Source organism: Rhinolophus ferrumequinum, chromosome 4, assembly GCF_004115265.2.
Source record: "Rhinolophus ferrumequinum isolate MPI-CBG mRhiFer1 chromosome 4, mRhiFer1_v1.p, whole genome shotgun sequence".
Taxonomy (NCBI): Eukaryota; Metazoa; Chordata; class Mammalia; order Chiroptera; family Rhinolophidae; genus Rhinolophus; species Rhinolophus ferrumequinum.
The window spans coordinates 103,690,166-103,707,720 of NC_046287.1; the positions used below are offsets into that span (position 1 = coordinate 103,690,166).

The window sequence follows — 17,555 nt, forward strand, 5'->3', positions numbered from 1 at the left end:
AGAATTTGTTTATCTTTTACCCAAAAATGTAGACTCTTTTTTTCCAGAGAATTTAGTTGTGTGGGTAAAAAAGTAAGTAAAAGTGAAGTTGAAAACCACGATAAAATATGTTATAAATTTTTTTCTTCATTGAGAAAGAATGCCGCTGCCTAGGCCACCCTGTTCCTTCCTGCTTTCTATGCAGAGAGCTGTACTTGGGTGCCTTCGTCCCTCGCAGGCCTGAATCCAGGCGCTGTCCAGGATCCTGGGTGCGCTTGTGGTGGTGAGTCTGTCCACCCCCACAGAAATGGCCCTCAACTGCACCCGCAGGGACAAGCTGCCCTGCACAGGAGGCTCCTGTAGCTCACCTTCCCCTTTACCTAACCATTTTGATGGAAACCTTCCAAAATTATGATAAACTCTTCCTTCATCAATGGAATGACTTGAACGTGACATATTTCTTCTCACCAACTCTAGAGGCATCCTGTAGCCACCAGTCTGAGGCGGTTTATCAGTGTCATACTGTGTTTCCCAGAAAATAAGACTTAGCCGGACAATCAGCTCTAATGCATCTTTTGGAGCAGAAATTAATATAAGACCCGGTCTTATATAATGTAATGTAATATAATACCAGGTCTTATATTAATTTTTGCTCCAAAAGACGCATTAGAGCTGATTGTCCGGCTAGGTCTTATTTTCAGGGATACAGGCCAGTAGCTGGACAATAGCTCCCCTGGGGCTCTGCACCCAGAGCTAGGGGCTTGGTAACACCCGCAAGGACACCCCAGCACCCAAAGGACAGTCCTCCCTGTCCTCTGAGGTTAATGTTGGGATAACTGCTCATCACGCGGCAGGGATTTCCAAGAAGAGCAGAAAATGCCCCATGGCAGGCAGGCTGGAGCGAGGGAGCATTGGTGCCTTTGCAGAGGACCCCTCACTTTAACTCTGACATGGTTTGCATGACCTAAGAGCTTTCCTGCCTTTTCTCCTGACCAGTAGCTACCATCTCATCCTGACTGTGCAGCTATCTCTATGGTACCTCATTTCTGAGGTATTTTTCATTTCTTACCCTCCCCCAATTTATTTTTCTCATTCCCAGAAAGCTAAAAGGCCAGACTTGAAAGCTAATTAGATAGTATGTAAAGTAAGACTGTAGTCTCTGAATGAGTGTTGGAGTGACTGTCCAGTGAATCAAATGTGTCTTTTCCGCCAGTTGTGTCTTTTCTGCTAAAGGATTTCCTCCTTTCAGGTTTTAGGCTGTTTTGTGAAGAATTGGAGCTCTAATTGGAAAAACTAGTTTCTCAGCTCCTTCATGGCAAAGCTCTAATACCTTATCTGTGTTCCTGTCCCTCTGTGTGTAGTAGGTGCTCAATAAAGACTGGTGCTAAGTGACTGTACCCTCACATCCTAACACTTCACCACGTACTGTAATTCACAGACCAGAAGTCAGTTCTCTGTGAAGACCTCTGCAGATGCAATTGAGTGCTACGAAAATTACATCGAAGAGCTGAAGAAGCAAGGATTTCTGCTGAGAGAACGTTTTACTCCCGAAGCCACCCAATTGGCATCTGAAAAACTGCAAGCAGTAAGATTGATTTATCCATATTATTTTGTTAGCGATTGAATATTTTTAAAAACGTGTTTCCTCCGTGACAAATAAAAAAACTGGCAGGAGAGAGGAGGGGGCATTAACAAAAGGAAGTAAATCCACAGAAAGGCACGGAAGCTGAGCAGGGGTGACTTCCAGGGTAAGCCACAAAGCTTAGGGCTTATTTCAGCAAGAAGACCTCACAGCTTTCCAGAGGTTTCATTCTAACCCAGGCTGGGTGTCAGGGCTCCTTAACCCTTAATAGTATTTAATCTGTAATGCTAGCGGCATGCCTCAAGCTTACAGGGTGAAGAAAAAGGCAAAAGGAAAAATAAAATGGAAGCAAAAGAGAGAAGTGGGGGGAAATAAGACGGCAGAAGGTGGAGGGAGAACGGAGTGGAAGGGGTCCCGAGCTGTCACATACTTGGCCGCGGGCTCTCCTTGGCTGTGATTACTTCTCACGCCTCTCATTTCTTGGTTTAAACAAACCTACTCATGAACATTTTCTGTTGGTGGATTTTTTTCTTTTGCCATTTTGTTGTTACAGTTGCTTTTAGAGGAAGTAATACATTCAAGCACTCTGAGCCAAGAGGTGAACGATTTGGTGGAGATGATTTGGGCAGAGGCTCTCGGTCACCTGGAGTACATGCTCCTCACATCTGTGAACCGGATCAGTCTTAACGACGTAAGTCACGTGTGTCCTTGAATCAGCCTCTAACATGACAAAGTTGGTTTCCTGGTGTCTTGGCCTCAGTGATACCGATTCTGTTTGCGTGCTGGTCCAGTTGTTTGTGGGTGCTTTCTTTCTTACCCTGGAGAAGGGGAACACCGAGAGCGCTGAGGGGAAATGAGCTTCCAGGAAACCCAGACATTCCCACCTGTAAAATGTCAGACATGAGAGCTGAGTGGCTTTTGGTGTCGGCTCATGAGGAGGCCTGCTCCGCTGAGCCAAGAGGCCTGCAGCAGGCCCGAGGGTGCGGATGCTGTGTTCCTCACCTCCTCCATAGCAACCGCTGCAGAGTCCTGCACTGTCTTACCATCCCAGGGAAGGGCAGGCAGGCCTCCAGCCCTCCAGAACCTGTTCTTCTTAATTTATTTCAGGGCGAAAAAGGTTTCCTGGGGTACAGTCTGAAAAGTACTTGTGTAATTCGAAACATTTCTTTTGTTTCTAGTTTGATTGTGATATCTTTCTAAATGTCTTACGTGAAAAGCAAGTCTCTAATTATGAAATGATATTAAGAAACAATTTTGTTAGGTATGCTAAGACATGAGTGAAAATAATCCTCACTAGGAAAAGAAAGAAAAGCAAGTCTCCTACAGTTGCATGAGTATTCCTCTCTCTGTGATATAGATATAAAAACATATATAGACACAGATATCGAAGACTCTGGTTCTTTCCTCTAGTTAAGCCAAGCCTGGTTTGGGGAAACTCACGGCACTGTCATCACCACAAGGTGCATCTCCAGTGAACGTAGCGTTTGTTTTACAGAAGGTATCTAGTAGGAAGCCAGTAGCTGCGCCATATCTAAGAGCGGTTTTATATACTTTTACACATGTTCCCTCACTTTTTCTATGATTATCAAGATCTCATTTTACTAAGCATTTGTTATCTATTTAAAGGTGAGCAAGGCAGAGGGAATTCTCCTCCGAGTAAAGGCGGCACTGAAAAATGGAGAAACAAAAGAGCAGTTGCAAAAGATGATGAGTGAGTTCTACAGATTAATACCTCACAGAGGTACAGCAACTGAAGAAGTTAACCTGAGACTATTAGCCAAGAAAGAGGACCTCTGCCAGGTAACTCTGAAATACAGAATTCAATTTAAAATATGTTGGGGGAGGGGTCTTTCCTTTCAAATCTGATGAATAAGGAAGGTAACAACACTGAATCACAAAAGTTGTCTCTAGAGTTTGCTTGAAAATAAGTTGTTGAGCCATTTTAGAATGCTTTGGGTCCTCACAGAAGTTATCTGAACCATATTCCCAAACATGAATGTATTGGAATAGTAGTACAAACGCAAGTCGGTTTAGAATTACTACACTGTAAGATAATTTACCAGGTCAGGAGATAAGTTAGGGTTCTCCCTGCAGAAGAAACCGAAAGCTGCAACTGACTTGAGCAAGGAGGACATTTATCACCCCATGTAATAGGTTGGATGTGGGGTACAGCTGGTCCAGTTCGCTCTGAGGTTGCCGCTTCATCCATTTCTGGCCTTCCTGTGAAGTGACAGCTGCCCTCTCAGCCTGGTCCCCCTTACCATCAGCTTACAGTTACAATAGTTCATAGCATCCCATTCACAATATATTTTTTTGGCATCTTCCTGTGACTGCTTGGAAATGGACTGTCCCCCTCGAGCTGTGAGAGGAGGACCAGGGCTCAGTTAGCAAAGAGGAAGGCAGGAAGGCAGCCACAGTGTCCACCGAGCCTTGGATGACACCCACATGACTCTCTGGTTCTGTGCTGCCTCATCCCTGCAGGAAGGCACTGGGACAAGGTCAGAGATGCGTGGCCTAGACTTCAGAGGAATTTGTAGTTGGGAAATTTTGCATGTTGGGGGGAAATTTAGCTTTCAGTGAGTTCTCAGAGGAGTCTAAAATCTATAATAAGTGAAGAATCAACAAAAGAGATGAACCATTGAATGAGATGATGAAGGACCCTCCCGAATGTCAATTCCATGATTTGCCTATCACCCATCGTAAGACCTTAGTCTTCAATTTTGTTACTGAGAGGATACGTATGCTGCCCATCCAAGATCTTTCTCATTTAAATTTTACATTTTCAATAGGTAGTAGATCTGCATGATTTAGAAGTCAAAATTATACTAAAAAGGTACACTCAACACAGTTTCTGTCCTGTCCCCTCCACCCCATGCCAGCTCCCCACCCTGATTAATAACCATTTCTACTAGTTTCTTGTTTGTCTCTGCAGTTTCTTTATGCAGACCAATATGAATGGGAACATAGTATACTGCTTGTTATGTAAAAATGGAGGGGGGAATACTCTTTACTACTAATGATTTAGTAATAATATTTACTCCTCCCCGGTTTTTTCTGTGTCCCACGACGGACTGTGCACATCTCCGGGCACCCACTGTCACTGACCTTTCGACGAACTGTTACAGACAGTGCCCAAGTGAACAACCCTGTGTGTCTGTTGTTTCCTGCTTGTACAGGGGTGTCTGTGGATATGGCCCCAGCAGGAGAGGTGCTGGCCTAAAGGATGCATGCATCTGTGGTTGTGAAAGCCTCTGTCTGATACCTCACAAGGGTTGCACTTCCAATAAATGAGTCTGCTTCCTTACCTTACCAACAACAGCGTATTTGTCCAGTCTGTGTATGAGCAGTGGCCTCTCAGTGGTGAGCCTGAGCACCTTTCCAGATGGTGAAGGGATGCTTGTGTTTCTTTTTCTGTGAACTGTCTACTCATGTTCTTTGCCTCTTTTTCTTCTGAGTCCTGACACTTCCTTTAGGACTTCAGGAGTTCTTTCTAAGTTAGGAAGCTTAGACTGTTGCAAATGAATTGCAAATATTTTCTGCCATTTATTTGGTTATTTTACTTAGCTTATGATGAATTTGTTGGTGGTGATGAACTTGTTTTCTTTCACCATACAGAAATGTTTTACTTGTATATCGGAAAATGCATTGATCTTTTATGGCTGGTAGATTTGATAGAGTTAGAAAGCCTCTCCCCACTCTAAGGTAATAAAGATGCATGGCAGCCGAATGCCTGGTGCTCCCCTTCAGTATCTCTTTAGTCTCAAAAATGTGAAAGTAGCACATCCCTGTATTAAACATAATTCACGTTATTCAGGAGGTACAGTCTCTCCTCAAGCTCCATGACCTATGAGTATAGAAAATACGCTGTCAGGGAAGGAACCTGTATTATACATGTCTGTGTCTTTCAAATCCAATACCATGCCTGGATTGGTATAAAAATTCATTCACTTAATGAATTTTTGTTAAGCAGAATTGAATTCGAAGTCTGGTGATCAGCGCTCCTGCTTTGTCACTGTTCCCTCTTCACTTGAGCAATTAATTACTCTTGAGCAATTAATTTAACTTCACAGAGCCTCACGTTCCCCATCTATACAGCGAAGCTAATAAGATCCAGTAAGACCAGTGTTGTGGTGTAGACTAAAGGAATAATACACTTGAAAACAATTAGTATGTGCTATCCTAATGTACACTATTATTATTATATGTTGCTCTATTATTATATATATGTATATATATCATTGAGGCAACTGTATCACTTTAATGTGTCACCTACATACAGTACAGGCAGATACTGATCAAAAGCTTTGGAGGAAAAAAAGCTTATTTTCCAATCTTTTTGAGAAACCATAACATGATACAAGTATTTTGATATGTGGTGATTCTAACGTCTGTGTATCATTTCCATCTACAGCTAATAAGGGACATGGTTAATGTCTGTGAAACTAATTTGTCCAAACCCAACCCGCCATCTCTTGCCAAGTACCGAGCTTTGAGATGCAAAATTGAGCATGTTGAACAGAACACGGAAGAATTTTTCAGAGTTAGAAAAGAGGTACTGCAGAGTAATCGCAGGTAAGCACCAGAAATGACCAGGCTCTGTTCTTCTTGTAACACTATTTCAGGTTCTCATACAGAACTGATCGTCACAATTACCTGGATACTGTTCTTCCTCAGTAACAAGGTAACTGTGTTGTAATGACCACTTACTTTCTTCTGTGTTTGTAATGGGGTGTGGGGCAGTATGCTACACTTGAAAACACTCCCTACTCTTCCACGTGGATTTTAAGGTTACCAAATCGTGATGAAATTGCGTTTAAAATTTTTAAGTCAAAACATATTTAAGTTTGTATTTTGAAGGGTATTACATAGGAAAATGCACTTAAATTAAGATTTTAAAATGCAGAAATACATGTGTGGCAGCTTCTAAGCTAGCCACCCTGTGGCACAAAAACCTGGAGAACTTGTCGAGAGCTATGGCCCCTAGACATCAGTCACATTTGTTTGCTCGTTGACCATGCATGTTCCTCTCTCGTGCTGATATGTATCCTGCAACCTGGGACAGCAGCAATACCAGCAGATAGATGGTCAGTAAGCTGCTCAGACAAGCCCTCAGTGGTGTTATGCCTCTGTGGGATCACCTTGGCTAAGAGCCTGGACCCGGCATCAAGGTTCAGAAGCCAGTTGTGTTGATTATTCTCAAGGCTGGCCCGACTTTCATTGGCTTGGCCACCCCTCCCACGGCAGGTCTACCAGCAGTCTCTCTCCTGGGCACTTCTGGCAGCTCGGTTCTCAAGTATGCTCAGGTGAACCTGCAGCAGTCTTGCACATTCCTTAGAGCCAATGGTGTCAATTCGCAACTGCTCATACCAGCTTGTGCGGCCTCGTTGTTAAATTTTTAGTCATTTTGTTAACTGATGTTAAACCACCTGTAACGTGAAATCAGCTATGGTGGGAGAATTTACATACTGAGGAAATCAAATGCTACAGGAAAGGGCCATGTGTGGGCTTGCTCTGTTCACAGTTGGTTTTCTGGCGCCATTCAAGAACCAGATCCAGCCACACCGCCCTAGACTAGTTCTGGCATATCTCAGCATACATCCTGCCTTCCTTGGGCAGTCATGCTCAGTTCTGCTCCCAGTACCACTTCACACCCATGATGATGGTTAAGTGTTATTGAGGATTTGGAGAACCTGGAACCCTCATACATGGCTCATGGAAATTTACAGTGGTACAGCTGCTATTGGGCGATTCCTCAACAAACGAAACACAGAATTATCATATGCCCCAGCAAGTCCACACCTCGTTACATACCCAAAAGAACTAAAAAGATGGACTCAAACAGATACTTGTACATGAGTGTTCATAGCAGCACTCTTTAAATAGCCAAAATGTAGGAATAGCCCAAATGTCTATCAGTGGATGATTGGATTAGCAAAATATGGTCTATCCACATAATGGAATATTATTCAGCCATGAAAAGGAATGAAGCACTGAAACATGCTACAACATGGGTGGACCTCAAAAACACTGTGCTTAGTGAAAGAAGCCAGACACAAAGGATCACATAATATAAGATTCCATTCATATGAACGATCTAGAATAGATAAATCAAATCTGTGGAGACAGATGCAAATTGCCTGGTGCCAAGGGGATAGGAATGGAGACTGACTGCTAATGGGTATGCAGTGTTCTTTTGGGGATGAAATGTTTTGGAACTGAATAGAGTTGTGGTTGCACAACTAAATACCACTGAACTGTACACATCAAAATTATTTTATCTGATGTGAATTGTACATCAGAAAAAACCCATTCTGTAGATCGATTCCAGATTTTGCTTTTATATATAATCAAATTATTTTGATTTCTTTTGATTTGACTCCGTCTCTGCTAGGATCTAATACTAATGCAGAGACTAGTAACAATAAAGGTAGAATCAGGAGGGGAGTGACAGCTTTCTCCAGGAGTCAAAGGGAAGGAAGAGCTACATCCTGGAGCCCTGAGATGGGGGTGCAGTTAAACCACCTAATGTAACTCAAGCCCTTGGAGACCTCACCCCTCCACCTGAGTATTCATACAGCAAAATTGGACCTCTTCCTAGGGGAGATTCTGCTGCTGGGAAAAATGAGATTTTCTCCATTTCATTTCACTAATAATGATTTTTTCTTATTAATTTTTTTCTTGTTGTAAAATTTATATTCTTTGCTGAAAGTTTAAAAACCGGAAAAACATAAAGAGAATTAAAGATCACCCAAAATCTCACCACACAGAGACAGCTGGAGATTATATCCACTCTTAACTGGAGATTATAATCATTCTTAACATTTTGGTACAGAGCATATCCCAAACGGAATTGTTGATTCTGTTCTCACCCACTGGTGTGCTAGGAAGCTAGCTCTCTGGAATAAAGGTCCTGATTTGTAAAATTTGCTGATTGCGGTGTAAATACTCCTGCCGTAGTCCATGTCAAGCTACCTGCGTGACGTCACTGAACGTGAGGTTGGGACGACGAGCTCCACAGGCTTTCATAACCCCTCGCAGCCCCTACTTGTACCCCCAGTCTTTCCTCTGCTTCCCCGTGTTAGCTCGCTCATTCCCACATCACGTATTCTGTCGCATCTCTCTCCCAAATGTATTCAATCCACTGGCTTCCATTTACACTGCCGCCATCTTTAGTGCAGACCGTTGCATCGTCTACACCACTGCAGCAGCGTCCTTCCTGACGTTTCCACCCCTGCCCCATCCAATATCTTTTCCCACAACAACCAGTTAAATCTGAAAATACATACTGTATTAGGCCATGTTCCAATAAATGTCACCACCAAAGAGAGGCCTTTCTTGACCACCTCTCGCAGTCTGGTGGTTTTCCTTAGCACTTAAAACCAGACATTTTGTTAACTTCTTGATTTTGGTCTCTCATTAGAATGTAAGCTCCATGAAGCCAGAGACCATGTTGTCTAACTTGCAGTGCTTGGCAGAATACTCCGCACAGTCTGTTCATTGAATGAATGCGTGGTGACTAAATGAGCTCATTCAATCTGTGTGTTTTATGTAATTTATATTTGACAAAATTTGGGATCATATTATGCATAAAGTTTTTTGACCTTTTGAAATTTATATTTTACTATAATTTTTACCTCATATCCTTATTTATTTATTGTGATTTTTTAATGGCTGCATTGCATTTCCAAGATAGTGTCGTGAGTCATTGTATCAGCTCCCTAATAATGGGCATTTAGACTCTTTTGTGTTTTCTGCTGCTAACAGTGATGTTTCATTTTGCTTTTAATTATGTCATCTCAAGGTTTTCCTTCTAATTCTTACAGTCAAAGTCCAGTGGACATCTTGCAGATATTCAGAGTGGGCCGAGTGAATGAAACCATAGAATTCGTGAGCCAGCTTGGCAACGTGAAGCCGCTGTTGCACGGATCTCCCGTGCGGAGCTTCGTAGGCATCTTGTCCCGGTAAGAGGACGCCAGCTCTACCTCCCGAGTCTGTCAGCTTCACGGTGTGAAGTGTCTTACTTTTCGTTTTTCTATACTATATGAGTCTCTTCAGTTAAAATCAGCCAGCTAATTGTATTCCAGAGTAAATGGAACACTTTAAATTATAGGTACATATTTTAAATTGTGTCATGCGTGAATGTGAATTGCTTCTTGAAGACGGTATCATATAAAGAAAGGTGATTATTTTATGAGTCTACCATGTGTATCAAAATGAGGCTTAGTCCAAAACTTAAAGAGAAAGACCTAGAAATTAGAGTGTCCAGATACTGAGTTATCTATTCAATACATAACTATAGTTTTCTGTTTGAATAACCACTTAATATTAGGGCTAAAACTGAAGTTATAGGGAGCAGGGGAAAATACGATTAAATCTGTGTCTTTAATTAAATACCTAATAAGAAACTTAAAAAGAAACATACAAGATCTATCTGGAAAAAACATTCAACAGCTGTTGAGGGACTCAAAAGACACTTTCACTAATCCGCAGGATGCCAGTTTTCCTTGAATTAACCTATAAATTTAGTGGTATTACAATAAAAGTACTAACAAGATTTTTTTTTAAGAAATAAAAAGCTGATTCTATAGCATGTATTTTTTAAAAATTGACATTACCAGGGTAATTCTAAAAAATAAGAGCAATGAGAGAGGATTAATCACTTAAACATTAAAAACCTATTATATAAAGCTATATTAATTAAAATGGTGAGGTAGTGTACAAATACATGAAATAACAGAATAAAAAGTCCACAAATAAATGCAAAAGCAGAGGATTTAGTATATGATCAAAGTAGCTTTTATCTCTGCGGAAGAAAGATTATTTTTGCATTATTTTATATTGGGATAAATAAATAACCACCTGGAAAAAATATAAAGTTGGACCCTTACTTCATTTGTCACACTTAAATAAGCTCCACACGGAGCAAAGATTTAAATATTAAAAATAAAATTTATAAATGTACTAGATGAAAAATGATAGATAATCTTTGAGTGGAAATGGCCTTTCTAAGTAGGACCAAAACTCAAAAGCCATTTTACAAAATTAATTCCATCTCTTAATACAAAATTCAAACAGTAGATGTTTGTGTGATAAAAGGCAGGCATCTCCTTTACTCGCTTCCCATAGAACCGTGGTTTAACTTTGATTGCAGAGTTCTCTGAGTGCCACAAGCTCCGCAGGGACCTCTATCTGTTCTTGAGCAGGAGAGAAATGCAGTCAGTGCTGGGCTTGCACATTGTTCCCTGAGCACTGGGGGGACCTGCGCCTGAAGGAGGCAGAGCTCGGGGACAGGAGAGATGGCCCGCAGCCCAGGGTTGCTCCAGTCGGAGATAAGCAGGCCACAGCCTGGGCCATTCCCTGGCACCTGGGACTCCTTCTGTGGGGGGACTTGGAAATGCATTTTTCTTTCCATTTAATGCTATTTATTTATTTATTGTCTTTTAATTGGTGTATTTATTTTTTATAACTTTATTGAGATATGATGGACCAATAAAAATTATATATATTTAGGTTGTACAGTGTGCTTTTTAAAGGTATACAATGTGATTGATGATTTAATATAAGTACAACTTTAAAATTATTACCACAGTCAAGTTAACTAACACAGCCATTATCTCACATAATTACTTTTTTTTTCTTGTGATGAAAACACAAGATCTACTCTCTTAGCCAAATTCAAGTGTACAGTACAATATTATTAACTATTATACCATACTGCACATTAGCTCTCCAGAATTTATTCATCTTACAACTGAAAGTTTGTACCCTTTAACCAACATTTCTCCATTTCCCTCCAACCCTCACCCCCTGGAAACCACCATTCTACTCTCTGGTTCTATGAATTCGATTTTTTTATTCCACATATAAGGGAGATCACGTGGTATTTGTCTTTCTGTGTCTGGCTTATTTCACTTAGCATAATGTCCTTAAATAGCATCTGCCTTTGCTAGAATTATGAGGCTATAATAAAAAATGCTTTTTTTCTAGTAAACCTTATAATGCCCTTTTCTTTTTAGTGGGTTGCTTTTGCCCAAAGTAGTTGAAGATCGTGGCGTGAAAAGAACAGACATTGGAAATCTTGGCAGTGGAATATATTTCAGTGATTCACTCAGGTTAGTACATTATATCCTTAATCATGTTACTCACACCCATTACCAAGGAATCATGGCTGAGTACTTGCTGTGTGTTTTCCTCTGTCTTTCCCTGAGGAGGGATTTCTCACCCAGGAAACGGGTACCTGAAAGCAAAGTTTTCTCAGTATACTGTAGAAGCATGTCTTTTGTGGTGGATATTTGGAAAATTGTATTTGAAATCCTCTTAGTGACTTTTACATATATGTACCCACTTAATCCTTAAACAACCTCCTAAGGCCAGTCCCGTGGTTATTCCCACATCACAGATGAGAACACTGAGGGGCAGCTGAGGGTATCTTGTCCAAGGTCACGCAGCGTTTTGTCTTTCTCCAGAGCCAGCAATCTTAACTTCCATAGCACATGACCTCTCTTACAAACAGTTTATCTATTGTCTATGAAATCTACATGCTTGGAATCATATTTCATCTTCAGTGTCCTTGTTGATATTTAAATCTGTCCTCATAATAGCCATAGCATATTGCACAGCTGCCCTGTGCTAAGGCACCAGGCTCCGTGCTTCATGTACATTGTCTGTAAATCTCACAATTGGTATCATCACATCATTTTTATGGAAAGGAAACAGACTCATGGAAGTTAAGTAACTTGCGTTAGGTCACAGAGCTAGTTCAACACGGAACCTGGGATAAAAGATAATTATCCAGGATATTTAAAGATAATTATCTAGGATGTTTAATTATCCAAGATATGTAAAGAGTTTCTACAAATCAATGAGAAAAAGATAAATAATCCAATAAACAAATGGGCAAAAGACATGAATAGGAACCTAACAGAGGAGGAAGCGTGTGGAAAACAACATTTGAAAAGGTAAGTAATTAAGAACATGAAAAGTAAACCATAACGACATGATTTTACACCTATCTTATTGACAAAAAAAACTAGTTTACTATTCTAGGTGTTGGTAAGTCTCTAAAACAATTTGAACTCTCCAATGCCGCCAGTAAGAGTATAAGTGATAAACCCTCCTGAAAAAGTTTTGCCATTGTCTGGTGTAATTGAAGAACAGAGTTGATGGTATGACTCAGGAAGGCTATAGGTTGACCTATGAACCAGGAAGCAGTGCTTCTCAACCTGGCTGCCTGCCAGGATCACTGCGGGTTGCTTTTAGTGCGCCCTGGCTGTGCACTGGTGCAAACACTGTGGTGCTGCTCTCACCGCAGAGCAGTTCAGTCTGTATCTCTAGGCGTGAGGCTTGGGGATCAATAGTTTTCAGCTTCTGGGATGATTGTAATATGCAGCCCGGGTCAAGAATCACTACCCTAGAAAAACTCTCTTATTCATAGACCAGGAGACATGTATAAGAATGCCTAAGATCACTCGTCACAGAACCCTGGAAATGCTGCACACGCCCACTGACAGTGGAATGAATCTATATATTTTGGTGTGGTCCTATGTGGAGTCCTACATGGCTCTTTTAACAAGTTACCTACAGTTACACCTATCAGATGGATGAGCCGCAACAACAGCATGGAGCAGAAATGATTACATGACTCTATGTGTACAAAGTTCAAAACAAGCAAAACTAAACTTTAAGTTGTTGAGGGACCTATGTGCCAATACTGTAAAAGAAAGAAAATAATATACACGAAAATCAAGAGAGTGATTACATCACATCTGGGTAGCAGGGAAGGTGATCTCGTTGGGCAGTAAATATTGATGATGTTATACTTCTTAACCCAGGTGGTAGTTGTGTGTGCATTTGTCTTATTGTTATTGAAACTTAACATTTATATTATAAATGCTCTTTTCTAGGTATAAAATATTTCAAAGTAGAAATTTTTATGTATTTAAATATTTCTTTTAATTAGTTAGCATTCAGTTGAGTTGAACCAAATTGAGGTCCTTTGAGACCTTTGACAGTTTTTTTCAATGAAGAAGTATGAAGAGAGCCAAACTGCAGTGGGACTGAGGCAAACAAGCCAGTAATCAGCAAACAAGCCAGCGGAGAAGGTCCCTGACTCCATGGAGGTTGGAGACAGAGAGGGAGGAGACCAGGAGAGAGCTGGAGGGCAAAGTCAAGGTCCAGGCTGGATGGGAAGGAGTTTAGCATGTTTGTAGTTATAGGGAAAGAGCCCACAGAAGGGAGAGGTTTCTAGGAGGAATGGGGGAAATCGACTTTTTTTTTTTTTAAAGTGCAAGTCTTAGATGCGATGGAACAAAGGGTCGTCAGGCAACACTTTTACATGTTGGTCTTGAACTTTGTAAAATTAGAAGTATATCCCCAACAAGTTACTCCCAAAGGCACCCCAGCTGTTCTCCTAATAGCCAAAGTTGCTTTATTAAAACTGCTGGTTCCTGAAGAAGGTTAAACAAAATCTCTCATGTGAGTGTCATTGAAATTTTTGTTTTTCCATTTGGATTCAGAAGGTTCATGAGACCAGTGCCTGTCTTCCCACTGACCAGTTCTTACTTGGTGTTTAGTGTTCTTTCTGAGCTTAAGTGCAGAGAGCTAATCTATTTTTCTTAATAAGGTGAGTTTTTGTTCAAATTGTTTTAGAGACTTAACACTCTCGTGTTTACTAGACCAAAATGCATGTATTTCAGTAGCTAATAAAGATTTGGGGAATAGTGGGAGTCTTCCCTCCCTGGGAGTAAGGGACTAGGAGCTGCCTGGCACAACAGAATAGCCATCTTTGTGGTTGTTACATCAAAATTTCAATGAATAATAAAGTTCTAAATTGAATCTTCAGAGATACTTCAGTAATAGTAAAATTTGGAACATTCTACCAACAAAGTCTTATAAACAACGTCTCCTATATGTAATAAAAGGTCATTGCTATGTAACTGTGATTTATAAATGTGTACTTACTTCCTTTCATCTGCAGCACCAGTATCAAGTACTCACATCCGGGAGAGACAGATGGCACCCGGCTCTTGGCCATCTGTGATGTAGCCCTTGGGAAGTGTGCTGACTTACACCAGAAAGACTTCTCCTTAACGGAAGCACCGCCAGGCTATGACAGTGTCCACGGGGTTCCAGGAACAGCCACTGTCACTACGGACTTCGAGGTATTTGCATCAAGAAACAGGCAAAGACACTCCTGTTTGTACTAAATATGCTTAACTTTAATTATTTTAGGGGTAACCAGTTAGCTCAGTTGGTTAGAGCATGGTGCTAATAACACCAAAGTTGCTGGTTCAATCCCTGTATGGGCCACTGTGAGCTGTGCCCTCCTTAAAAAAAAAAAAACAAAACGAAAAAAGTAAATAATTATTTTATATCTACCGTCTGAATTCAATTTTTTCTAAATTAGCAAACATGAAATTCTGCTTCTGTGAAAACGTGCCAATAAAGGGTTTTTTTTCACCTATTTCTGTTTGTTCTAGGACGATGAATTTGTTGTATATAAAACCAATCAGGTTAAAATGAAATATGTTATTAAGTTTTGTTTACCTGGAGATGAAATAAAGGATTTCCATCCTTGTAATAATGCTGAATTAGAGGAATACGCACCCGAGGTTTCAAATTTTTCAAAGGTTGAAGGTGAGACAATTTTCTTGGATGCTGTTTTATGTGATATTTACAAAACTCAATATTATATTTTCAATGGAATTTATATTCACGTTTGGTAACTATACTTATGACCTTATACATAAATATTTTATTTCTTTTTTGTAAAAATGAAAACCAGGATGCTGGAGGGGGTTTAAGTGATCTCAAAATTACGTTACTTCACTAAACTCCAGAGTCGAGCTTGTCACCCTCGGGGTAGCCACTAAAACCCACTGACCAATTTATGATGTCAGTGTGCAAACATTGTAATGGGAGCTGGTAGAATAGACAGAAGACACCGCTTCAGAATCAGAAAGCTTGGGTTCATGTGTCAGCTGGCCACTTACTTGGGATCTGCGACACAGCGCATCACCTCTCCAGGCGTCAGCTTCTCCCACAGGAATGAGACCAATATCCACGTCACAGTGTAGCTATGAGGACTAAGTGGGATAAGTGAAGGTACCCCAAAATTACAATGTGCAGCTTATATGTTAGTAGTACAAATAAAGGAGGGGATGATAGCTTCTCAGAAAATCATAAGTCCGAACTACTATAATATTAATTATTAGCATTGTAAAAACACTAACATTTTTAACTGTGATCCAAGTATTTTTTTATCAGAAATGTGTGACTTCACGTATGTTCAAGAAGAAGACTCCCGATTTTTCTGTGGGAGTCATTAAATGACATGTCTTGGAAGGAGTATATATATCTAACCATACCTGTATATTTGTACTACCTTATATAGTATGTGAACATTTTTTTGATGTACTATATAAAGAGTTTGATTTAGTCTTTTTCAGATCTAAAGTCTAGGGAATTTCATACTTCTCCAACATGCTTTTGTAGCACAGTAAGTAATAGTGACTGACCAGTTCAAAATTACAAGCCAGGCAGGGCAGATACCTAGATTCAGCTTAAGCTACTCTTATTCAGATATTCTTAAGACCTTTGTGTCCGTGTGTACAGCATGACTCTGAGTTTTCAGGGTGACTCCCCAGAGTCTGTAGATTAAAAAGGCAGAGTGTCTGCTGAGAACACTGCCCCATTCTTTTCCTGTGGGGTCACTTACACTTCAGAATTGGCTATAGAAAAACCATAAAATGCTATTTGTCCATTTTACATCATGTATGAAAGGGAAGAGGAGGAATAAAGATCCAGAAAACAAAAACAGGGAGTGCAGGGATGGTTTTCAAAGCTAACATTAATATTTGTAATGTGTAGATTACCAGTTACCAGACAGCAGACCTTTCAGCAGCATCAAGGCCGGCCTCCAGGACATCTCTGGGAATTCAGTTCCTCTTGAGGACGTGCACATCAAGGGGAAAATAATAGACTTTATAGCCCAGGTATGCTGTGCGTGGTTTTATATACTTAAACCAAATGGAGGTAAGTCATAAATGGGAGTTAGATTACAGTTGCTTGAACTCAACAAAACATGTACATTTCTAAAATTCATTTATTCATTGAACACCTACCACATGCTGGGGAGTATTCTAGGCCCTGGGAATACGGCATCAGACAGTGTGAAAACTCAGCCCTCACAGCACCTACGTTGCATTGGGGACTAAACAATAAACAGGATACGTAAATAAAATCCAGGCTGTGTTAGGTGGTGGCAGGTGCTAGAGACAGAAATCAAAACAGGAAGGGACAGTAGCTACGTAGGAGGGAGGGGTTTCAACTTGGAAGCAGGATGGCCAAGGAAGGTGTGGGGACAGAGTCCCAGAGAGCTGTTTCCAGGCTCTCGGCCTCACATGGAAAGGTGCTGGCTTGGTTATTAGATGGCCATCAGCTGTGGCTGGGTGACCGGTTAGCCATTGGCCACTAATTTAACTGCCATGGCTACGCTAGGGGGTTGGTTAGTTGGCAGAGAAGTGGACGGCAGATTGCGGCTCCTGCTTCCTGTATCTCCAACCCAGCTGCCAGCGAGAATATAGTGGTATGAACCCCCTATCAATGGCTCCATTGGTATTTTTTTTGGCCTCACCATATTTTGCATTCTTGTGCGGGGAGCGGGAGCTGAGTCCCTGCATGACAGAAGACCTCACTGAGAAGGTGAACCTGAGTGCAGATGTATAGGGAGTGCGGACTGAACCATGTGGACATCTGCAGGGTGCTCATTCCAGGCAAGGAGGCAGCACATGCAAAGGTCCTGAGGTGGGAGCGAGACTGATGTGGTCAGGAGACACCAAGAAGGCCACTATGGCTGGAGGTGGGGGGCGGGGACAGAGAGGTGGTGGGGAGGGCAGCTCACATAAGGACACAGGACATACTGTCCTTAACTGAGTAAAATGGAAGCCTTTTGAAGATGTTTGGCAGAGGCCTTGTGTTTTAGTGGGATCACTCT

At 41.1% G+C, this 17,555-nt stretch overlaps 1 protein-coding gene across 1 annotated transcript in view; it reads left to right on the plus strand.

The window, feature by feature from the left end:
• The window catches only part of PARP4 (poly(ADP-ribose) polymerase family member 4), a 75,088-nt gene that overhangs the window by 12,949 nt on the left and 44,584 nt on the right, over positions 1–17,555 (plus strand). The window contains 9 exon segments of the mRNA XM_033104268.1: positions 1,418–1,564; positions 2,115–2,252; positions 3,188–3,361; positions 5,973–6,133; positions 9,385–9,522; positions 11,578–11,673; positions 14,538–14,721; positions 15,040–15,196; positions 16,430–16,554. Coding sequence (XP_032960159.1) covers positions 1,418–1,564; positions 2,115–2,252; positions 3,188–3,361; positions 5,973–6,133; positions 9,385–9,522; positions 11,578–11,673; positions 14,538–14,721; positions 15,040–15,196; positions 16,430–16,554 — 1,320 coding nt within the window.